Source organism: Apiospora hydei (assembly GCF_038363865.1).
Source record: "Apiospora hydei strain CBS 114990 chromosome Unknown utg000006l_segment0_segment0, whole genome shotgun sequence".
Classification (NCBI taxonomy): Eukaryota; Fungi; Ascomycota; class Sordariomycetes; order Amphisphaeriales; family Apiosporaceae; genus Apiospora; species Apiospora hydei.
This window is the reverse complement of record NW_027117365.1, coordinates 1,119,639-1,142,069: the sequence shown is the minus strand read 5'-3', so window position 1 is coordinate 1,142,069 and position 22,431 is coordinate 1,119,639. Positions and strand designations below refer to the sequence as shown.

The 22,431-nt window shown below is 54.9% G+C and overlaps 11 protein-coding genes across 11 annotated transcripts; 7 read left to right on the top strand and 4 right to left on the bottom strand.

Annotated features, from left to right (window-relative positions):
* Positions 1-1,107: 1,107 nt before the first annotated feature.
* On the bottom strand, positions 1,108-2,162 carry PG997_007574 (uncharacterized protein; the record flags this gene model as incomplete). Its single annotated transcript, XM_066811889.1, has 2 exons — positions 1,108-2,099; positions 2,150-2,162. The coding sequence occupies 2 exons, from the start codon at positions 2,160-2,162 to the stop codon at positions 1,108-1,110; spliced, it is 1,005 nt and encodes a 334-aa protein (XP_066667231.1).
* A 1,327-nt stretch (positions 2,163-3,489) lies between these two features.
* Positions 3,490-4,913, top strand: PG997_007573 (f-box-like domain-containing protein; the record flags this gene model as incomplete). The annotated part of the gene is made up of 3 exons (XM_066811888.1): positions 3,490-3,716; positions 3,873-4,735; positions 4,810-4,913. The coding sequence occupies 3 exons, from the start codon at positions 3,490-3,492 to the stop codon at positions 4,911-4,913; spliced, it is 1,194 nt and encodes a 397-aa protein (XP_066667230.1).
* A 75-nt stretch (positions 4,914-4,988) lies between these two features.
* Positions 4,989-5,436, top strand: PG997_007572 (f-box domain-containing protein; the record flags this gene model as incomplete). Its single annotated transcript, XM_066811887.1, has 2 exons — positions 4,989-5,230; positions 5,292-5,436. The coding sequence occupies 2 exons, from the start codon at positions 4,989-4,991 to the stop codon at positions 5,434-5,436; spliced, it is 387 nt and encodes a 128-aa protein (XP_066667229.1).
* Positions 5,437-5,962: 526 nt separating this feature from the next.
* PG997_007571 (uncharacterized protein) lies at positions 5,963-7,297 on the top strand (the record flags this gene model as incomplete). The annotated part of the gene is made up of 2 exons (XM_066811886.1): positions 5,963-6,081; positions 6,187-7,297. 2 exons carry the CDS (start codon positions 5,963-5,965, stop codon positions 7,295-7,297), a joined length of 1,230 nt encoding a protein of 409 aa, XP_066667228.1.
* A 793-nt stretch (positions 7,298-8,090) lies between these two features.
* On the top strand, positions 8,091-9,035 carry PG997_007570 (dual specificity phosphatase; the record flags this gene model as incomplete). The annotated part of the gene is made up of 1 exon (XM_066811885.1): positions 8,091-9,035. The coding sequence occupies one exon, from the start codon at positions 8,091-8,093 to the stop codon at positions 9,033-9,035; it is 945 nt and encodes a 314-aa protein (XP_066667227.1).
* Positions 9,036-9,619: 584 nt separating this feature from the next.
* On the bottom strand, positions 9,620-11,013 carry PG997_007569 (Spo7; the record flags this gene model as incomplete). The annotated part of the gene is made up of 2 exons (XM_066811884.1): positions 9,620-10,340; positions 10,376-11,013. 2 exons carry the CDS (start codon positions 11,011-11,013, stop codon positions 9,620-9,622), a joined length of 1,359 nt encoding a protein of 452 aa, XP_066667226.1.
* Positions 11,014-12,563: 1,550 nt separating this feature from the next.
* Positions 12,564-12,857, top strand: PG997_007568 (uncharacterized protein; the record flags this gene model as incomplete). The annotated part of the gene is made up of 1 exon (XM_066811883.1): positions 12,564-12,857. One exon carries the CDS (start codon positions 12,564-12,566, stop codon positions 12,855-12,857), a length of 294 nt encoding a protein of 97 aa, XP_066667225.1.
* Positions 12,858-13,711: 854 nt separating this feature from the next.
* On the bottom strand, positions 13,712-14,701 carry PG997_007567 (Alpha beta hydrolase; the record flags this gene model as incomplete). The annotated part of the gene is made up of 3 exons (XM_066811882.1): positions 13,712-13,877; positions 13,933-14,192; positions 14,249-14,701. 3 exons carry the CDS (start codon positions 14,699-14,701, stop codon positions 13,712-13,714), a joined length of 879 nt encoding a protein of 292 aa, XP_066667224.1.
* Positions 14,702-14,745: 44 nt separating this feature from the next.
* On the bottom strand, positions 14,746-15,464 carry PG997_007566 (uncharacterized protein; the record flags this gene model as incomplete). Its single annotated transcript, XM_066811881.1, has 2 exons — positions 14,746-15,000; positions 15,129-15,464. The coding sequence occupies 2 exons, from the start codon at positions 15,462-15,464 to the stop codon at positions 14,746-14,748; spliced, it is 591 nt and encodes a 196-aa protein (XP_066667223.1).
* An 808-nt stretch (positions 15,465-16,272) lies between these two features.
* PG997_007565 (uncharacterized protein) lies at positions 16,273-17,820 on the top strand (the record flags this gene model as incomplete). Its single annotated transcript, XM_066811880.1, has 7 exons — positions 16,273-16,294; positions 16,544-16,614; positions 16,942-16,972; positions 17,053-17,102; positions 17,290-17,367; positions 17,405-17,724; positions 17,787-17,820. The coding sequence occupies 7 exons, from the start codon at positions 16,273-16,275 to the stop codon at positions 17,818-17,820; spliced, it is 606 nt and encodes a 201-aa protein (XP_066667222.1).
* A 660-nt stretch (positions 17,821-18,480) lies between these two features.
* Positions 18,481-21,833, top strand: PG997_007564 (uncharacterized protein; the record flags this gene model as incomplete). The annotated part of the gene is made up of 3 exons (XM_066811879.1): positions 18,481-19,303; positions 19,359-21,220; positions 21,324-21,833. 3 exons carry the CDS (start codon positions 18,481-18,483, stop codon positions 21,831-21,833), a joined length of 3,195 nt encoding a protein of 1,064 aa, XP_066667221.1.
* Between the last annotated feature and the right edge of the window lie 598 nt (positions 21,834-22,431).

Here is a 22,431-nt window from a genome sequence, read left to right as displayed (position 1 = left end):
ATCACTTACACTTGGGATACTGCTTCGCTCTTGTATGTCCTTGTGCTTGCGAATTGTGCCAATCCGTCACCCAGGTCTCCTAGATATCTACATGTCTGCCTTATCACTACCAAGACAGGCTCAATAACCATACTACAAAAAAAAAACCCCCAGACCAAGATTGAGCGAGAGAGACTGGCAAAAGGGAAACTCGGAACAAGTCCCCTCAGGCCCGACCCAGCGTACTAGACTGTCGCGCCCCCTTCTGGACATGCTTGGATTTATTGTCATCACTAAGCTGTCCCTAGACAGGCCATGCCACCATTTCATGGTACTGTCTTCCGGGTATTTGGTTGTTTACGGGTTACCATTCCGGTCTAGGAAGTCGAGTCGGTCGTGATTTGATTGTTTGTTCTGTGAAGGTGCTTTTCTGGGATTGGTGGTTAATTGTTCCTTCGGGGGACGATAGGAAGCTTAGGTTTCTCTTGTTTGAGAGATGGAAAGAGTGGTTGGTGCTTTTGTTCTGCTTTCCTTACCACTGAGCCATTGCTCCGTGGTACTTCGACTGACTTGCTGGTGATGAGATCTGCTGTAATTGGGCATTATAAGCCTACCTCCTGCAGCTTTGGTGGTAGGTGGTACGTGGTGGCTGGCTGGGTGAGGGTGCCTCTCCCCCTCCGCCTCCCTTTCACTTACTGCCACCTGTGCACCTGTAACAAGTACCTATTTAGGGCACCTGAGGCCTTAGCTGATGGCAACATTTTAAATAGCTACCTGTAAGATTTTCTCTGTTCATGAGTTCCCTTCCCAGGCACCCAGGTGGCTTTTGGAGCCCCGGTGTTGTCAACTGGTTCAACACTTTAACATCAACCTCCCTTGAACCGCTACACCTAGATAGAACGACATAAGACGAATAAAACTTTTGAATTCAAAAAACATGCATTACTTTGAGACACCATATCAAGCATCCATCCCATGCCCAAGAGATTTTGCCAAGATGATGCCTTGTCCCTCTGGAGTTGTCCAATCATCTCAAACGATTTCCCTGGCCTGCCAGACCGAGCTGCTTATACAGGCCTAGAAAAAGAAAGACTCTCATGACTGGACCATCAAACCTTTCTAACACTCTCAGTCAGAGACTCTGACAATTACCTTCCCTCTTGCACGCGAGGAGTTCAGCCTCTCGAACGCTTCCATGGCCTCATCGAAGCCAAAAGTACTATCAATGAAGATTTTGTCCTTGGGCAAGCTCAGTACTCCTTCCAGGTTAGGAGGCTTGACCTCGAGATTGATGCAGGTATACGAGAATCCAAGGCCTATCCTCCCCAAAAGAGCGCGTAGAACCATCTGAGGGTTCCACAAGTAGACCACTCTGCCCCCTATCGCCAACCGGCTCGTCTTTTCGCCGCAGACGGTCACGTACCTCCTGGCCAGCCCGAGACACTCGACCCCGCCGACGAAATCGAGAATGGCGTCGGGGGCGAAGGCTTTGATCTGCTCGGAGACTACGGCGGTGGTGTAATCGATGACCGTGTCCGCGCCCATGCTGCGAACGTGCTCCGCGTTCTTGCTGGAACAGGTCGCCGCCACCTCCCAGCCGCGCTGTTTCGCAATGTACACGGCGTAGATGCCGCAGCTGGAGCTGCCGCCCAGGATGGCGATCTTCCCGTTGCCGTGGCCGTTGCCGTTGGCGGGGACCCATGGCGCGGCCTTGGCAATGCAGGTCTGGGCCGTGATCCAGACCAGCGGCACGGCGGCGGCCTGCTCCCAGGACCAGTCGGCCGGCTTGGGCAGCACAACGGCCGACGCAGACGCAGAAGAAGACGAACCGCTGACGTCGAGCTGGATGACCTCCTGGAGCGTGCCCTCGGGCAGGAAGGGGGCGATGCCGAACACCTCGTCGCCGGCCTGGAAGCCGGAGCTCATCCCGGCTTCCTCGACCACGCCCGAGAAGTCCTCGCCCACGCCCTTGTGGGCCCGGACGAGCGCCGCGGGGAGGTAGGGCCACAGGGGGTTGCCCATGAGCTGGGCGTCGACGGGGTTCAGGGACGCGGCCTTGATGCGGATGCGGAGCTGGTCGGGCTTCGGTGGGGATTGGTAGGACGGGATCGTCGTTTTTTCTGGAGGGCGGCTGGGTAGCCGCCGCTGGTGTAGGTCCAGGCTTTCATACTGCTTGCAGACATGTTCGTCTTATTGGTTGTCGCTGAATCAGCCGGGGACAGAGATCTGATTATCAAAAAAATGCGATTCCAGTTTCGGGCGTTTTGAGTTCTATGATCTGGTACTTTTTGACGAGGACTGAAATAAAGAACTGGTGTTTAAATTCATCTTCGAATACTGGTCTTCAACTAGAGTCCCATAAATGTATTCAACTTCACAACGTTGTCAAGGTCTTGACGACATGGAAACAAGGTGCTATTCCTCCCCATAAAATCCCCCACACGTGTTGTCACCTTACCCATGTTGCCGATCAACTCGGGAGCCAAAGCCTCGGCTCGTCAACATGGCTGGCCCTAGTTAGGTGGGTGATAAAAATATCAAGACTGCGAACGTATTTAAGCTATTTTAGAAACGATAACACTATTTAAAGAATATTTAAAATTTTTAAAAGAAATTTATCACGATTATTTAAGTAAAAGAGTGTATTTCGATAATTTTTTTTTTTGATTTTTAAAAGCGTTGTTTCTATTAGTGAGCAGTCGTCGAAATAGAGGATAATTCAGGGGTACTTCGATACACGCCCTTTTACAGTCTTTTTATTTTTGTCACCCACCTGCTAGTTGCCATATCCGTCCTTCGTTGCCGATAACCCTTTTGGCCGTTGACGTGGAATCTTACGAATGAGGCTTGAAGCATGTAGTTGCAAAAATAGATCTGGCATAGCGGGTGTGAATCAATTGGCTAAAGACATTGCGTTTTTTATCTCCGAAACTTGGTGAAACGGTAGGTAGATGTACTCAGCAAACAGGACCTACTGCAAGTGCCGGGCCTGCGGGAGAGCTGATCTAAGCCCCACCACCACCACCGGTAAGGTGTACAGTGGACATGAGTGTATCTTCAATATGATATGGCAAGGGCTTGGCGGGGTCCTGGCATCTCTCATTCTACCTCTCGGCCTCGGATGAGGAACTGTACCAAGTTATGTATTTTGTAGGCATCAGACCAGGCCGGGAAATATTGAAGAGAAGACTGCATGTATTGAATCAATGCCGGTATCTATCGTCACATTGACTGCTTAAGTCCGTCTGCCCCGCATGTAACAGTCGACGGTCAAAGGGTGCAGGAGCCAGAACAGGAGCGGTGGAGTTAGAACCCCGCGCTCGCTAATAATGAACCTTAGATCCGATGGGCTTGCTTACCTTATAAGTAGACGACATCCTTGGACTAGGCCTTACCTATTGTCCGACTGCTGCAGCTAGGACTGGACTGGGTGCGTTATCTTTTCCATCTCTGGTTGCACATCTACAACTACAGCCATCGCCTGGACAGTCCTGTGACAGGCCCGTCAACATGGTTTCACTGACAGAGCTTCCTCCCGAGGTCATCCACAATGTCCTGCAGTACGTTGACCCCAGCGACCTGGCTTTCGTGCCCCGAGTGTGCCACACCCTCCGCAACTCGGTTCGGGGCAACTCCATGCTGTTCAAGCATGTCTACCTAACACACTTCGACACGCCCGCCCGAAACAGAAACAATGTCGACTGGGAGCAGAACCTCAAGGATCTTGTACGGTTACAGTTGGTTTGTCACCAGACCGACATCCAGACCAAGGTATGCCTGCGTTGCACAAGCTACAACTCACTACATAATGTACTTTTCGTCCAAGAAACTGCATCGCTGACATCCATCTCAGAGATCCGAACTGGCCTTCGTCCATGACACTGTCACCGAAGCGCTGAGAAATGCATGTGGATGGGGGAAAGGGCCACTTCCTCGACGACACATGTTTATTCTCGCAATGCTGCCCTGTTCGCTAGATTATTTAGCACCTACGACAACCAGCACGCCTTTCTTGAGAGATCCTTTCTGTATGAGAGGGCACGTGCCGAGCTTCCTCACGCTGGCACATTCTCATCGCCTCCCAAGAAAGAGCACCAGATGAGCGCCAAGCTGCATTGCTTGTACGGTGTACCCTTGCTCTACGCCCAACGCAGTCAACACGAGACCAGGCAGGGCAAGATGTCTCCCTTCGCCTGCTCCAAGGTCTACGATATCAGGCAGTACACGCCACTGACCAGATGGGGTCCTTTTTATGGACGACGGCTCCGATCGGGTCGACTGGGAGAAAGTCGAGGCTATTCTGTTGGTACTTGGAGCCAACCTGAAGAGCCTGGGCTTGAATTCGTTCCCCATCTGCCAGAACTTCTGGGACACCCCTTTCGCTGGGGTCTGGCCTGGCAGTTATCTTCCTCTGCCACTGGACGAAGAGGAAGAGGAGGAGGGGTCGAGCAGAACCCGTTGGAGTTACAGGACCCGTATGGCGTGACAGGCACATGGCTCAGAGTGGTTTGCTTTCTAGACTACACGGACTTTTTCGACTTCAACTTCTCGGGCGATCAAGCGCTGCCCGCCAACATCCCTCGTCGCGCTATCGAATACGGAGAAGCCACTCGACTTATCTTGATGAGGATCACCGTCGATCGAATTGAACCACCAGGCCCTGAGGATGGGAATGATCTGCCAGTCGTTCATTTCAAGGGTGTCTCCCGCTCCCTAGATGATAGCTGGGACGAGAATGCAAACAGCGATCTGACAGGTGAGATCAATGCCAAAGGTACTTTCTGCGTCTGATGATAGATCCGGACCTACTAATGAAAGTGGTCGAGACAGGCACTGTGAGGCTCACTCCGGAAGGTGAGGTTCGGTGGACCACGTTTTCCATCTTCAATGGCCAAGAACGCTGGCGCAGCGAGAGCGTCCAGGTTGGAGGGTAAAGAGTGCGAAAGGCGTACTTGGTAACTGGTTTGACAAGTGAGCTTTCGGCGTGGCCGTGTCATGCGCATTAGAAAATGCTAACTCACAGCGACAGGGACTTTGACCCACGAGGACCGACCGGCCCAACGGCATTTTGGAAAATATCGGAGAGAAGTTCCGGCCACGCGGCGAAGCAACGTGACTTGCTCTACCCAGGTGGGGTTTTCACCGACAACCCTAACTACGACCCCGACTACGAATCTGCCGACGACCTTGACGCCGGATCTGAAGATGGATCGGATGATGATGATGAAGAGGAAGAAGAGGATGAAGTCAAGTAAGTCTTAGATGCGCTGTGTATGATTCAGGGGTCTACAGTGCTGACTGAGGTCTGCCAGTATCGAGATCGAGCTACTGGTGGGGGTGGTGTCCAGATTGCAGATGCTCAGTCTTCACTATAAAATGGAGCATGATAAAGCGAGCGGAGCAATGGATCTGAAGTTAATGGCAATAATCACGAACCGGTTGTATTTTAATGTATGATATTCATCCAGCTGCGAGCCTTGTCCCAGCCAATGCTCTCAACCCTTCCTGTTCAGGGGCCTCAGCATAATTACTCATGTCAATGGTGAGACTCTGAATGATCGGAGAACACCCTCAAATTGCTTAAGAATTCCGTTACAGTACCAGTAAGTCGACAAAAGTTACTGTCTAGTCTGCCTCGCTTCTTCATTTCGCGTGCTAGCGAGCGTCTTCTATATCACAACCTTGCTGTTGACAGGCATTTATTGAAATCACTCGTTTCTAGAAGTTTTGGGAGCTGAGCGAAGTAGACGAAGCTTTTCGAGAGCGGAGAGAAGATGAACGTGGTTCTCTGCGTTCGGTGTGGCCTTTGTTCTCTCTTTCATACTCTTTTCCCTTTTATGCTGGATACCTAGAGTACACTGTCGTTAAGTCTTCTTGAAGCTAATAAGCTTTTTTTTCTAGTTATAGAACCCCCTTGTTCTTGCATAGATAACGATGCTGAATTTCCTGACATGCTTGGGTTGTTATCACTATCAGGGGCAACATGGTGTTACGAACATGTACGTCGACCACGGAGTCGGCTGAGATCACACTGCGCTGTGACATGTGGGAAGTGGTTACCGAAAAGTGGACAGCACAACAGAGAGTGCATGTCATGAAAGAGTCTGTCCCGCTTGGACATGAACTCTTACCACAGTCACTGGCCCCCAGCTTTGTCAAAAGTGATTGTGCGTCCTCGCAATGCACAATAACAACCTACCTGACCAGAAATGTCAATGGTCACAGGGTCACCATCGAGAAACGAACCGAATACACCTTCCCCGACTGGCCTGCGTTGGATCAAAGGCAACTGGCGCCATTCAAATATTCTGCTGCAGACACTGTCATAACAATTATTGCAGCCATTCGAAATGTGCTGTCGAAGATCTGCGCCATCCTCTGCGCCATTCTTTCACAACACTTGAAGAAGATCTTGGGATGCTTCATCGTGGTCATTGGGACTTTCTTTGCGGTGTTCGTGCCGTGCTTGTACGCTTCTCGATCCGTCCCGGACTACATCCTCGACCACTCCATCGCGATCAACACTGAAGTGGCAACCATTCTCCGGAACGCCAGTGCAGTAGATTTGCAGCTGGGTCGCATGATCTACGAAGCCGACAACGTCAAGACTTTGAAGGAACACATCCTGTTCAGCGGATTAACCAGGAAGACTGATGTGATATCGTCGATTCTCCTTGGAAACGAAATCATGACAACGCTGGGCCGGGAAATCGACAGCTTCGGCTTCCAGCTCCAGTGGATGGGCGCGGAACTATATGACGCGCACGACAACGCCCTCTTCCATCTGCGCCGACGGCCCGAGCTGCCCCGGTCGACCTGGCACCGGCGGCTCCTGCTGCAGACGAAGCAGCCGACGCTGCAGGAAGTCCGCGAGGGGCTCATCCGCGAGACCCGCCTGCACGAGGGCCGGCTCGGCTTCCGCAAGGACGCGGCGGACGCCATCGCGACGCACCTCGGCGAGCTGCGGCGGCACCTGGCCAACGCGGAGACGGCGCTGGCGCACAGCCGGCGGCGGCAGGAGGACGTGCTCGAGAGCATGGGCGATGCGACGTGGCGCGGCACGTGGCGGGCGCGGTTCGGGGCGCTGCCGGCCGCGGACGTGGCGCGCGACATCGAGACGGCGGAGGCGTCGCTCGCGCGGATCCGGGAACTGCGGGCGTTCGCGGCGGGGGTACCCGTCGGGTCGGTCCAGGACGGGATGCGGCGGGCGCTCGACTGCCTAAGGGGGCTGGGGAGGCGGATCCGGCGCTTAGGTTTAGGGTCTGGTTCTGGGCGGCAGATTTTACGGCGGAGCAGGAGGAGGGGTGCGGAGGGTTAGGGAGTTGACGGCAGGGTTTGAGGCGAGGTCGCATGCGCCGTGGATTGATGTGCCTTCGGATAGTGGTTGGCGGTGATGACTGATGGACAAGGCCTTGATTGGGTTTTGGCATTTTCTTGATTGGATACCTATGGACATAGATTTCATGGGAGGGGCGACCTCTGTGTGTCAAGATTGCACTCGGTCATCTGAATATAGAAACATTTCTGGGACTTGTCTGGATTCTGTACATGGTTGTGATCTTGGGTTCGGGGTGTTGGTGGGTGGTTGTGTCGTTCCTACCATTTTCCAGCAGGGTTACCCAGATCCAACCTTGATAGCCACACACTTGGATTAGCGCTCGTATAGCTACCTACTGAAACAAGGTTTGAAGGTGTCCATGTTATTCAGATATTGTCTTTTTGTTTATTCTGATATTGCTCCAGTTGTTCATGTGATGTTTTTGGTGGTGAATTTGGTTAGGCAAGAGTCTTGTTTGTTAGTGCCTGCAGCAGACTATCAGGGTATGGTATTAGTGATTAGGTTAGTGGGTATTGGTAGTGGCTGCCTGCTGAGGGGACCCCGCAATTTTCCCAATTGAATTAAATAGAAAGCAGCAGGCCGGGGCGCGTCGTGCCTCGACTCGACCTAAACTCGACTTCTCCGATACACTGCTGCATGACGAGTCTTTGTTTGTTTCCACACAGTGAGCAATTGTTTACCATCATGTCCTCTTAGTCTTGCACATCTTGACGCAACTCCCCCGAATACTGTTCCAATACTTTTGCGCCTCTTCATCTGCATCTCAGCCAACATGGACAGTAGCAGCTTCGCCACGCCCGCCGTGCCTTACAGCTCGCGACCGCCTAGTCCTCCGTCCATCACCATCCCGGCACCGGCCTTGTCCGCCAACAGCGGACCAATCAAGGTCGTCCCTTCCTACAAGAATGTCGACCCCTGCGACCTGAACCCGGAGCAGCTCGCGATCATCACTGGCGGCATGAGGGAGCAGTCGGCCCGCGACTCGTCCGGCTCCTGGAACTACAACGAGCGCCGCAACGCCCAGCCCATCCTCGACTTCCTGTACCTGGGCCCCTCCAACATGGCGCGCGACCGCAAGTGGCTGGCCGAGAACGGCATCACCATGCTGCTGGCCGTCCGCGACATGCGCATGGCCCACGCCCGCCTCATGTTCGTCGACGCCGTCGCCCAGGAGCTCGGCATCCAGGCCGAGCACATCGACACCAACGGCCACATGGGCATGATCCACGCCCTCCCCGAGGCCGTGCGCAAGATCAACAACCACCTGCTCGACGTCTACCACCGCCAGGCCGTCCCCTCGGGCCAAACCACGACGACGGCCGCGGAGGGCAGCATGCTCATCAACCACCAGGACTTCAAGCGCGGCAAGGTCCTCGTCTTCTGCGAGACGGGCAACGACCGCTCGCCCGTGGTCGTCATCGCCTACATGATGGCCGTCTTGGGCATGAGCATGGTCCAGGCCTGCCAGTTCATCCACTACCGCCGGTTCTGCGTCAGCCTTAGCGAGGAGGTGAAATTCCTGCTGGTCACATACGAGGGCATCCTGAATGCCCGACGAGCTGTCAACCAACACGCTGCGGTCTCGCCTCATAAGCCGGCCGGGAAGCGGCGGCCTGCCGACGAAATGGATAGCGATGACGAGCAGGACAGCGACGCCCGTCCGCGACCTGGTCTTGCCCCCTTTGTCGACAATAAGGATATGGAAATGGATATCTAAGAGGTTCACAAGGGGTTTCCCCAAGGCGGCATGTGCGGTATAGCATGGGTATTGCGTTGCATTGGTACAGGAGTTTCTCGGAATGGCATATACCCCCTATTTGCGGATGGGGCTTTGGAAAGGGCAGGCGTAGCCCTACCTAAGCGTTTGGCAAGGAATGGTATTGTACAGCATTCTCTCAAGCATGGAGTTCAGGGAGGAAGGACCGCCCCAGAGGCTTTTGTTTTGTTATGATTATAGACATTAGACGTTCAATCTGTCCTGCAGAAAATTATGAAGGGCTAAATGCGATTCAATACAGCGCGTTTATGCTGGCAAGCAAAAGGAGGTACGATTTGTGCTACACCGACCCCAATGAGCCACCGTAATTGAGGTGGGACGCAATTAGATGGTAAAATAACTTCAGGAATCGATCTACTGTTCCAGATGAGGGTGAGAACTCGTCCAAGGCTACACATCTCGTCACATTCAAGGCACAAAGGGAGACATAATGATCCAATATGTAATCATGAGTTGGATGGATATTTTCTTCATAATCTATTTGCTACCGTAAATCGTTTCTATCGCGAAAACAGAAAGTCTATCTAATGCGACGCAACGCTCGACCGGGAAGCCTTCTTCCTCAACGTACGGCCCGTACCGCCGCTCCCCTCAGTTTTATTGTCGTCCTCGTCGCGGGTCACGCTGCTCTCCCGCGCGAGCGGCGATTGGTACTCGGGCGTTAAGGACCGGTTGTCCATGGAGGGCCGTTTGGACCGTACCGAGCCCGAGGAGGACAGGTTCTGTCGCTTTACGCGCCCTTTTGTGGATGCCGTCGAGGCGTTGCTGCCGCGCCTGCTGTGGGTAGGGCCGCTGCTGCCCTCGGGTCCATCGGCTGCGTCGACGACGGTGATGGGTGTGGAGCTTCGCGATAAAGAGCCGGCCGAGGTCGAGGAGCGCCGTACGCTGCCGCTCCGTGTGCGCTTGTGTTCCTTCATGATGGTGGAGTGTTGGCGGTGGTGTAGTGACGACTTTTCGTCGGGTACGGGCGTGCCGCCCTGGCGCATCCGCTCTTCCAGCCTTTGCTGCCGGCCGGGCAGCCACCAGAACCATCGGCTTTGCTGCTTGGCAAACTCCTTGTCGCGCTGCTGCAGCTTGTGGCGGAGCAGGGCGCGGCGCTCGTTCTCGCGTTCCCAGTACTCGGTCCGGTACACCTCCCAGTTCTCTCGGAAGTTGGGGGAGAAGGGTTTAGGCAGCAGTAATAATTTGACGTAGTCGCCTCCGGGTGCCAAGTCTTCCTCGTGGCCGCCCTTCTCCTCGTCTCCGCTAGTGAAAGGTAAAGGGGGTGGTCTTGGTGGGACAGCTTGAGCTCTTTCTCGACCTCGCGCAGGATCGAGGGCTCGACGAAACGGTACTGGCCCGTGTTCTTGGAGAAGGCGCCGTAGGTGATGAAGAAGCCAAGTGCGGACATGGCCTCCACGAGCCAGGAGCGCTTAGCGACAACGAGCTTGCAGTTGAAGCCGCGCAGGCCGCGGTTCGAGATGGAGAACCAGCGCCGTGGCCATCGGACACCGCGGTCCCAGATGCCTGTAGCCCAGACCAGTAGCGCCGTGACGATGCCGGCCATGAAGCAGACCTTCTCCGTCATGTCGACGACCCAGTAGACGCTGCCGCCGACGCCGACGCCGTCCTCGCGGGGCGCGAAGAAGAGGGCGTAGCCGAAGCCGGCGAGCCAGAGGCTGAGCAGGCCGAGGAAGAAGGTGTGCTTCCGGCGCCGGGTGCGCAGCTCGAGGTACTGGGCCCGCAGCGAGGCCTCGAGGATCAGCATGTTGAGGTAGATCATGGACGGCGACGAGGGCGTGTGGTGGAGCGGGTCGCCGGGCTTGACGCTGCCGCCCAGGCTCGCGATGGGGCTCGTGCCCGTCGGCGGCGATTTCGACATGGCCTCGCCCGCGGGCGTCGGGGCGCCCTTGACGATGGAGTCGACCGAGTCGGCCATGGTGTGATGTGTGTCGGGGTTTGCGGCTCCGTCAGGACCCTCTTCTTTCAGGCAAACTCGTTGCCGCGTATTTGTGTTGCGTAAGGCAAGAAGGCAAAAGTGGCTTGCTCGCCGCCCCAAAGTAATGTTACGTCCCGATAATGTGATGATGTATGTATATGTAGGTATGTATGTACTTCTTTGGCCAGACGAGGCGGGGGAGGACTGGACGGGCCACGAGTCGAGAGAGGTAGAGGAAGAAAGGTAGGAGGAAAAACCGAGTATATCGACCGTCCACGGCGGCGGCGGTTCACCGAGCAGCTCCTACTCCCGACAACGCATTCGTGTGACTTTGTGAGGGGGTTGTGCTGATTGTGGTCCTATGTCTGGTTTGGTATTCGTTTTCGGTATGGTCTGGGGGAAAGGGTCGAGCTGCGGCCGCTATTCGCTCGTTCCTCCTGCAAAAAATTATCCTTTCGTTCGCAAAGCGCGGTGAAGAGGGTGGCCGGCCTCGTTCTGGTTGGGTCGTACGTTCACGTCATGCTGGGAAAATGGAGCGAGCAGAAGGGGAAAAAGGCGGGATGCAAATCATTGAATTGTTCGAGGTAGTCTTTTGGTAGTCTAGTCGCTAGAGCCACCAGCCCAGCCAAGCAGAGGAACCACTGGTTCTGCCACTGGAACTGGTGACTGGAGGAACGAACCGCCAGCCTGCCACCAGACCAAAAAAAAGACCCAACCCACCACCAAACGCCCGCCCGCTCCCTGCCTTCCCTGTCAGCCTGTCTTTTCCCCCCCAAGTGCCCCCATCACTGTCCAGTAGATGCCACCCACGCGGCAAGCACCACCTTTCTGCACCTAAACCCGCCAACCCCCGGCCGAGCTTCAACTTTTAGCGGGAACCGGCCCTAGCTCAAGCTACCCTGGACCCAAGAACTGCCCCTTCTCTAGCGCCTCTTGTTATTATTACCAAATCACTCTGTTCCCGACTTCACCTCGTGCGATCTCTGGTATTAGTTGATCTTAACAACCGTAGCGGTGCGAGCAATGGGCGAACCCGTGGATCTATATGCAACGGCGAAATGATTCAACTGCATGTGCTACATGTATTCTCCTCTTATCCCTTCCTGCTTCCGCATCTCGATTGTGCCTGCCCCGTTCATGCTGCTTGCTGGGGCTCCCAAACGTCGTATCAGTCTGCCCTAGGGCTACATACTTAGTACTTGCCGGGGGCGGGCCATGAATCAGCTGACGTACCACGGCAGCGTATGTTGGTGATGGAGGCGTAACCCATGATAGGGATATTATGCAAGTGACTTGCGTATAAGACACCGAATTCGTGTAACGTGACGATGAATTCGATTACACTGCATGTAAGGGAGTGCCTATGGTAACGAGGTAAAGCAGACTTGCTCACATACCCACGTCTCCCGGTTCGGCGCAATGGTGCGCTGATTTGTTAGGTTCCATTGGGATGGTGAAGTCATACGTTCGTCTGGAGGATATATATATGCCCCCAAACCGGCGGCATTATAGTCTACTCGAATTCCTGATAGCAGAAGCAATAGTAGCAAATGCCCTCTTGCATCCAGACTCGGTCACGAGAACCCCTATCACGAGACCAGCCCCAGCCATCGCAGCCCCAAACCACTTCCACACATCCTGCACAAATCATCACTGCCATGCCTCCTGTCAAAGAAGTCGGCGAGATCCTCACGTCTGAGAAGCCAGGGTGCAACTTCACGACTGCCTCGTGCCCCGGGAGTTCTCCGCCGCCGGCCTTCGTGGCAATGGTGCCTCCATCGCCCACAGTGTACGGCGAACGCCTGCCCACAGCCTTCCACCCGGGCAAGAGAACAGGTCTCTAACAGGCTCGCCGATATTGAATCAGCAAGACCGAGGCTTGTCGTACCCTGCCCAACATAAATGGCACAGGGGAGTGGCGTTGCAACATCAATGACCCATCATGACCCACGACAACAGGGGAGTGGGAAGGCTGCCCGAAGGGCTGACTGATGGAAGGGGTAAAAAAGAAAAGTAGAATCATGGTCTGGTTGGATGTGCGGGAAGGGGGAATATTGAAAGAAATACTGATTTTACTTACCGTCACTCATTCGAAGCCACCACGTCTTGTCTCCTTCTCTCCATTGCGCTGCACGGTCAGCGTTGTTCTATATGTTTAATCGTTCAATCTTCACGGGGTTTCCACATGCGCTCTTGCCCCCTGTGCCCACATGCTTCGAATGTCTGGTGTCGAGTTATGTCAGCCTGTTTTATTTCTCTAAATTCCAATTTCAAGTTTCACGCGCATCCAACTTGACCAGAAGACTCTTTTTGTTTGTTGCTGTAATCTGCCGTTGTTTCCATTCATAACCAGGCAGCTGTAGCTGCTTAGGCGTTAGGCGAGCTCTTTCATATGCCTGGCTTACAGGGCACTGCTTCACTGTGGCACTGAAACGCCCTGCTTTTGAACAAAAAGTGCTCCGAGATTAAATGCCTGCCTAACCTATCTATGGTATCTCGTCGTCGGCGCAGGAAAGGTAAATCTCCTCTATAGTACAATCATATTTACCTTGATGTGGCCCAGTGACGTTGATGGGCGTCTACCCTTCTAATAAGCACACCGAAGGCAATGGCCTTGACCATCAAGCGAGAGACCTACTCTCTCGCATTCCCAAAAAGCATCACCCAAACGCCTCTGTATGCAGCACCTTGTGTATGTCTACAACCTTTCCCTTTCGCGGAGCGTCTGTTTCCTCGTTTCTTCCATTTCTGCCTTCATCACCTCGTTGAAATCGTCGGCGTTATCCAAATAAAGGTGGTGGCCTGCCTTCTTGATGATGACGACCTTGGCTGACCCGTTCTCTTTACGCTTCTCTTCGTCAGTGCTGTTGAGGAGCGCTTTCACTTTCGCCTGCTTGAGTTTCTCCTCGGCCGCGATACCCCCTTCTTGTCCATCCAGTCGTTCTCTCCATACATGAAGACAACGGGAAGCCCGTCTCCTTCACTGCTGGAGACGATTCGGATTCGGGCGTGATGACCTGGCGGCCGACGTCCTGTATACGGTTGATGACAGGCCTTCGGGCGAACGCGCCGGGTGCGAGGAGATAAGGCAAGGCATATTCGCCACTTCCCTTTGCCGGAACAACGAGTAGGCATAGTCGTGGAGTGTTTGCGCCTCGTCCGTTGGCAAGTGATCGAACCTGCGCGAGGTCCAGCCCGATACGAACCGAGGTCCCAGGGGTCCGGATAAGCGGACGATGCTGAAAGGCGACACGTTGGCATCCCATAACCAGACCAGCCAGCCGGGGTACGGCCTCTTCTTTGGCGTCTCAGCACTTCCAGGTTTAGGCCGCGAGTTCTTGAGACTGCTTTGGTCATGCGACTGTGTCGTGGCTTGCTGATCCTGGGTGAATTCGTCCTGAAATGTTGACTCCTGCGGCTCTGGCAGATCAGAGTTTACTGCATAAGGGTCTTCGGGGATTCCGACGGGAGATGCCAGAATGAGCTTGTTCAAATGGCCTGGGTACTTCAGCGCGTACGACACAGCCAGGTAACCGCCCAACGAGTGGCCCAGTAAGGTGAACTTCTCGAGCTTCCGGGCCTTCCGCCAGTCTTCCAGGGCGTCGATGAACCAGTTCTCTGCTTCCGTGATTTTGCCAGCCTGATCTTTCGCGTTTATCCGGAAGGGTGGGCGCGTCGAGTTGCCCATGCCCAGCATATCTAGCGCATACAGCTTCCAGCCCTTGGTACGAGTCAGGGCTCGAAGTTCTTGTAGTAGAAGCCGAGACCGGCGCCATAGCCATGGAGCATAACGAGGGTGTCATCGTGGGGTTCGTCGACGTGTTCGACGGAGAATTCGTTCAGGCCGCGGTTCTTGCCCGGCAGTTGGACCGTTTGCGACTTCCATACTCTAGGGCCAAAGGGGTCGATCTTGGTCGAGGTTTCCTGGGAGCCGGGATGCTCGGCGGATGGGAGCGCATCCAGGGGCGCCACGCTCTGCGCGACAGCCTCTCGGAGGTAGGGGGATACATGATATCACGTTTCGTTCGGCGATCGGCGGGGTTACGCTGGTCCACTACTGACTACTTAGTACTCACACAGGACCGTTATAGGGAGATGTATTGGAAGGGGCATACCCATTGGTGAATCGCGTCTCTGTATCCCAGGGGGAAGTAGGTTCGTTGCGCTTGCTTTGCCGCATCCTGAGTCTTTGTTTTTTCCTCCTTGGCCCTTTGCGACGCCAGCATGGACTTCTGCCCTGCTCCGGACTTGGGGTCAGACGCTGCGGCGGCTTCACTCGACATGTTAGTCAGGAGTGTGGTATTGGGATCGCTGTTGAATCTCTGGACGGCCGCGATGATCTTCTTGGAGGATTGGACAATTTTCACGGGTTCTTTCTGAAGCCTTTGGACAACCGCGATGGCTTTTCTCGAGGATGTGAAGACGACAGATGTATTGGAGTTCTTGATCATACCGGACAAGTGTCAGAGGCGTAGGCGGTGGTGGGGACAGCACCGCCTACTTAAAGAATGTCCAAACTCCGGTGACCTGGAGGAAATCAGATATCCGAGCCGAAATGAGACAAACAAAACGGCGCTAGTCAAGTCAGCTACGTCGACGCCCCGAGCTGTAACAACAGAGAGTGTGTATGGACGAGTAAAAGGCGTGCGCAGCATGCAGAGACAAAGACGTAGGGGGGTGTGGCGCGCTGAGTTGAGTTGAGCCGAGTGCGAGGCGAGAAGTGTCGCGACAGGGCCGCGGCGATAAGCGGCAAGCGTTTTAGCGTGGCCGCCTTTCAGATCGCTAGATGGGCCGTGGGGAAAAGGGCGGGAGCTGAGAGTCAAGCTCGATGCAAATGATCTCGACCCCTGCCACTTACAGCGGGTTTCTGCGCGGGTTTAAGAATGTCTTCGTGTCATCAAGGTGCAACTCGGGCTTCTGAAAGTCCCGCCCCGGCTCGACCTCCTGGTGGCCGAGTTTCTTTTGGGGAGAGGCAATAAAATGCAAATCTACGTTCAGCCTCTGGCTGATATAAGCGAGACAGTCTTTCTATATTTAATACTGTCCAAACCTCCTCGTTGATAGTTCACTTGATGTTGCTGCTACCTGGTCCAATACCATGAAAGAGGGAAATCCCCAGGTCTGGGCTGCGGTATTTGCGCTTCACACATTGATGTTTCTACAACCCTCACCAAGAGTGATGTTGTCTTCCGATCACTATTGCCTACTCTAGAGCAGAAGCAACGGCGAGCATCTAATGATATAAGGTAATCTGCAACCATGTCCTCCAGCTTCTCAGTAGGTAGGAAGTATTATAGAAGCATCTAAGAAGCAGCGCAACCAAGATGCATCGAACGCTTAAAAGAGGGCTCGACAGGTACAGCAACGAGGGGTCGTCTTGGGGGTGACTGAGAAATGACTTGGCACCGAGATGGAGAAGACCCATTTGGATTAATTGAATGCCTTTATTACTTATGTAAGTACCTGACAGAGGCGGCCATTAGGGATCCGACACGCTTTCCGCAAGCACGACGTAGCACTCACTGGCTAGCCCGTATGGATGGATCTACAAGGAGCAAGGAGCAAGGCGCAAAGAGCAAGGAGCAGGATAAGCATGGGCGGGTAAGAAAGTATGGTGGGAGCCGCCGCTACGTCATTGCGTCATCCTATCGTGAAGGAGCAAAAGCAGCAGCGGGGAGATGAGTAGCAGCCGTAAAGGCGAGCTAGGGTGCGAGCTCTAAACCTGATGAACCGCTTGAAAGTTGGGAGAGACAACCTCCCGGTTTTTTCCCATTCGCCCAATCCCATTTCATTCCTGGCCGTCACATGTGCATAGATCTTCAACCTCCATCCAACACGCACAAGAGAATCTTTCCCATATTCCATTCTTTGCTGCATTCTGTCTCGGGCAGCATCAATTCCCGTATCTGAACACCCACTACTCTACAGCTTGCTACTCCAAACACCGCAAACATCACCAGTGAGTGCCCACCCTGCTCCTCCCCAGATTCAAACCAACCTATCATCATCCGATCCGAATTCAACTGACTTGCCAATTAGTGTCGTACGCAGACATTGCCGCTTCTGGCCCCAAGCAGACTCCCGAGGAGGTATGAGCGTTTTTCCCGTATTGTCTTTTGTCATCGGTCTCTGCAACGGATAGAGCTATGGCCAGGCCAGTTGTCAGCTGCGGTGAAGGCTGGTGCTTTTCTGGGTCTCCGATGTTTGCGCGCATTATGTCGCGTGGCTCGCAAGTTTGTCTGTCTCCATTGACTCGTTCTAATAACTGTTGTCCAGGCCGCCGCCCCTCAGCCTCCGGAGATTGTCCCCACCGAGTCGGCCAGCACTTCGTCCCTGGTCGACGTCGACACCCCCGTCAGTTCGCACCGTCCCTTCGGACTTCGGTGAGCAGGACATCCAGACCGAGACGCAAGCCGCCCGCCGCGACCGCGAGGAGGAGCAGCGCCGTGCCGAGGCCGATCTCGCCAAGAAGAAGGCTGCTGGTAAGGCCCGCAGGGCCGACAGCTTCCTGACCAAATGGTTCGGAGACATGAACGACGGTGCTAGCACTGCGCTTGTCATCAGCAACCTCGTTGGTGTCGTCGGCTTGAGTGGTTTCTTGGGATACAAGGCCTGGGATTTGCATGCGCGAAACCGCCTCAGCTGGCAGAGCGTTGGTCTTGGCCTTGGCATCATGGGCGTAGTGGGAGCTGTCGAAGGTGTTTTCGGAAGGTAAGTTTTGGATCGCGCCAATGCTTTGTGACATACGCACAGTCTGCTGACACCAAACCCAGATACCTCTACAAGGGCAAGAAGAGCCAGTCCTAGGTGGCCATGTACTATTCAATTGTATGAATGCCGGTTCTGCATGCCTCTTAAGGAACAGAGCCGTACTTGGCCAGGAGTTGTTTTGGGTTTATTCGGAGTCTCTACTCTCTGCATTTCGATCTGCATTAGTCCCCATCGTGCGCTGTAGTCGGTTCTGCAACCCTTGGTACTAATTTCATGAATTCAACTCAACTTGGAACGCTGACCTGGTACTTGCCGTCGACGTATTCTCGTGGCGTCTGCTGGCCGCCCGCTGGATCGCGAGACTCGCACGAGTTTTCGACGTGCAACAATGACATGCCCTAAAATTTCGGTACTATAGCCTTTTTTTCCGGTTGCATCACTCTTGGTCTAGTGCGCCATGCTTTGTTTCTGCGTGCCTAATGCGCAAGACAAAGCCGCAACTGTCGTTCATTGCCGAAGAAGCTTTGTCTTACAAAGATGGCTCCGGAAGTGACAGCCAGGAATGCAACTGGCAGCCTGAAAACAGTCGACATCAAATGCTGCTGATCCTGACCTGATCTTCTAATACATGATTATAGCCATCTACCTCATACAACAAAACAGGTTTCTGATGAGAATCGTGAGACCACTCTGCTGACAAGGCAATATAGCAGCAGCCGGATTTCACATACTGCAAGTCCTTCACATTGTCACATCATGGCCGGTAACCCTAGTGGTAAGCAAGATGGTGGTGCCGCCGGAACGAAGAGACCTGCGGGCGCCAACCTTGGCAATGGCAATACCAAACGTGCGAACACCGGAATAATCGACGACATGATCAAGCTAGTCGCGGTCGACGATCTTCTGAATGTCGACTTCTTGGGCTTAAGCAAGCTTTACCACCGCCACGATAGGCAAGTCGGCGACCTAGGCAACCCCTTTCAAGCCGTCGAGCGCTGGGCGAGGCGCGCCCTTCCAAAAGCCCACTGGGACTCTAACACGCATGTGGGCCACTGGATGCGGTCCGAAAAGCTGGGCGTAGTCTATATGTTCAAGAACGGCTACTGCTACGACAACGGGCGAGAGTTCGTTACGGTCCCCGTGTATGGTCGGTGGCTCGAGTACCAGGGCTTCAAGCACTTCAAGTCGGATGAGGGTGCGGAGTGGTATACGATCTTGGACGCCGGACTTCCCTGGTTCAGGACGGGCAATCCAGAGAGCCCCTTTCTCAATGTCGGCAGCTGGACGATGTCTCGATTTGGCAAGCCGGTCATCGTCGGCAAAGACAACAAGTTCTACCAGTCGGTCCTGGACGCTTTTCGCGAGAGAAACCCGGCCACGATCACTAATGACGGAGAGAACGAGAAGATCGAGGAGATCGAGGTACCGATAAAGAGCCTTACTATGACCAACGAGTTGGAGCTGGAGCCTCCGCGGCCATATTACCGGGATATGGAGGAGTATGGGCCTTGTCTGCGCCTCCTTGGGGGGGTCTCAGGAACATACAGCGTCACAACAGCCAACAGAGTCTCCAGAGGTCGTAATGGGAGAGTTGGAGCATGGCGAAGCGACGCACACAGACACGTCTACAACAGGAAAGCCCAGCGGAAACAACCAAAATGCCACGAGTGAGGAAACACACCCTCCCCCCAGTCCACCTGTGCCCCCTACCCCGAAAACGCCAGGGGAGCCTGGTGAGACTACCACCAAAACCAGTCAGGGCTTAACGACGCCGGGCTCAAACAAATTTACCGGCGGGGCTATCGACAACAAGACGTCCTCTGGGGGCACCCACGCGCCAACTGGGAAGAAGACCGAGGAGGTACCGGAGACGACAGAAACCATCTACCGCCCCAATCGGGGCCTGCATACGCCAGAAAAGGAACAGAAGAGCACAACGCCGACACCCGCCGCTAATACATCTGTTGCCGTTGATAACAAGGGAACCACGGCTACATCTAGCCAGACGACGGGAAAGAAGCATACTGCAGAGACAACAGGATCCGTGCAAATTTCTAATAATTTCCCCACGACAAGCACTGGCCATGGTTTCGGTTTCATAGTACCTCACCCAACTGGCACCCAAGTACAGCAACCTGGGACCACAGGCTTTTCGCCTAATGCCAATGTAGCACATACCGAGAAAAACACAATCGGCGTCGCGAACACCAATGCTAAGACCGACGCTCAGGCTATCGCTCAAGAACGGGCCACTATCGACGCTCAAATTGCTGCTGAACTCGCGGACAGGGAGGCTCTCAAATCCCAATCGAATACAGGAAGCCAACCCCCTGTCGAAGGTGGTGCCATTGCGCAAAGCGTTCTAATCGACAGCTCTTGCAAACCGTTCAGCGTCGAAGCTCAGGAGGCCTTCAAACATTTCGTAGAAAACGAAGCCAAAAAGGATACCGTCAATCCCGATGAGGTCAATGCTAGAACTCAGACTTCACCCAAAGACCAGCCGAAGGTAAAACTCGAAGAGCTTCATGGGCAAAGCCAGCGTCTATCTTTCGGCGTCGAGTTTGAGTTCGTAATGCCCGTGGTCCTGGAAGAGTGGCTCAATGGTTCGGATATAGACGAGGAGCTGCTTCCGGCTCTAAATGTCATCCCTCTTAACCTGAAGAATAGAGTGCCCAGAGACAGTTTTGACTATGAAGAGAACGAATTTGCCGAGTTGCACATGCGGCGGAACTGGGTGGACGAGCAAATCCTCGCTACCTTGATCGGCCTTGGCGTGCCTGTCATTGACGACAGCGGCAAGGGTGGCCAGGGGCGCGACGTATTGGTCAACGCGGACCCGAAGGCTGAGAATATATCCTCCGATCGGGCGTATTGGGGCTGGAAAATCCAAAAAGACGATTCGGTCGAAATTCCGGCTCGCGTCAGCGCCGCGTACAGTTTTCGCAAAACGCGCTGGATCGGCGTCGAGCTGATCTCGCCCGCCTACTGGGCGACGCCCAAGAACCTCGGCGAGGTCCGCCGCGTCCTCCGTGGCCTCTCGAGCAAGCTACGCTTCGTGACGCCCGAGACCTCGGGACTGCACGTGCACGTCGGCCGCGGCAAGTCCTCGTTCAGCCTCGTGGAGCTCAAGCGCCTGGCCGGCCTCTGCTACGCCGCGGACCCCTTGCTCTCGCAGCTCCACCCGGCGTCGCGGCACGTCAACCAATGGTGCAAGAGCAACCGGTTCTACTCGAGCCTCGCCCACGGCATGAACACGGAGAACGCCATCATCGGACGAAGGTCGCCCGTAATCACCTGCAGCATCGTCCGCCAGGGCGGCCTCCCGCAGGAGCCCCTGGCGAACCCGCAGCGCCTGGGCGGGGCGACCAAGGAGTCGGGCCAGCGGCCGGCCGACACGCCGCGGTTCAAGCGGGCCATCAAGCGCGGCGGGCTGCCCTCCGAGGCCTTCTCGCAAGACAAATACGAGGATGAGTGGCTGGACGACATGACCAAGGAAGTCGGGGAGAGTGGGGAAACCGCCGCCGCCGCGCGCCATCGACTCGGCCGTTGACGAGTTGTGGCGGGCGCCGACCGCCTCCGACCTGGTAACCTTGTTCCAGGACTTGGACGACCGGTTCTTCGCGTACAACTTCACGCGGTACATGTGCGAGGACTACGCTGGAAACCTGGACAGTGTCAACTCGTACCTGGCCGGCCTGGAGAGCAGCAGCAACGGCAGCCGCCTAGGCGGCGGCGGCAGCACCAGCAGCACCAGCAGCAGCAGCGGGTCCGGCTTCGGCCCGGGCACCGTGTCCGGGAACAGCCGCGAGCACAGGTGCGACAAGAGCTCGCGGACGGTGGAGTTCCGGCAGGCGGCGGCGACGCTGGACCCGGACTCGGTCGTGGCCTGGGTGCGCGTCGTGGTGAACCTGACGTGTGTGGCCGTGCACACGACGCACGACGAGTATGCGCGCCTGGTGCACTGCTGCGCCAAGGCCGAGCGCGAGCCCGCGTGGTACGACGCCTTCGACCTGCTCGTCGACCTCGACATGCCGCGCACCGCCCAGTTCATCCAGGGCCGCATGCTGTCGCGGGCGAGCCGGACGCCGTGGGCCGCGTTGCCGCCCTAGGTACACTGTTGGATCGTGAGAATTCGGCCATGGAGGTGGAGATTCAAAAGACGGTTGCTGAGAGCCATAAGAAGGGGGGCTGAGAAGGAGAAGGAGAAGGAGAAGGAGAAGGAGAAGGAGAAGGAGAATAAATGAGCGAGGGGAGTCGATCGACACGGCGGGAAGGAAGTTGGTTTAGCTATGCGAGGTTCTCTTTTGCGCCCTTTGTTTTAGAGCTATGTTTCGTGTACAGTACTGCATCTACTACACATCAATATTACCCGTTATGTCTGCTTCATGTTATCGGAGCCTCGTGTAGCCCCTGGAACTCATGGTAGTCACAATGTTTGGTATGGGGCGGCGCGCATAGTGGGAGGAAGCGAATGTAAGAAAGGCACGAGCGAGGGCAGTGTGTCTCAATATATGATTGTTTCCATTTAACCCCCTTGGCCGATTGAATGGATCGAGTATTCCGGATACAAGGTAAGCGCGAGCCGGTACTGGGAGAGATGAGCGAAGCGACCCGCACCTTCCTCGGGCATTGGCCTAGATCTTTAGGGGTCCAAGAGGCACACGTTCTTGAATCTGGCACAATCACCTTGACTCACCTTACCGATGC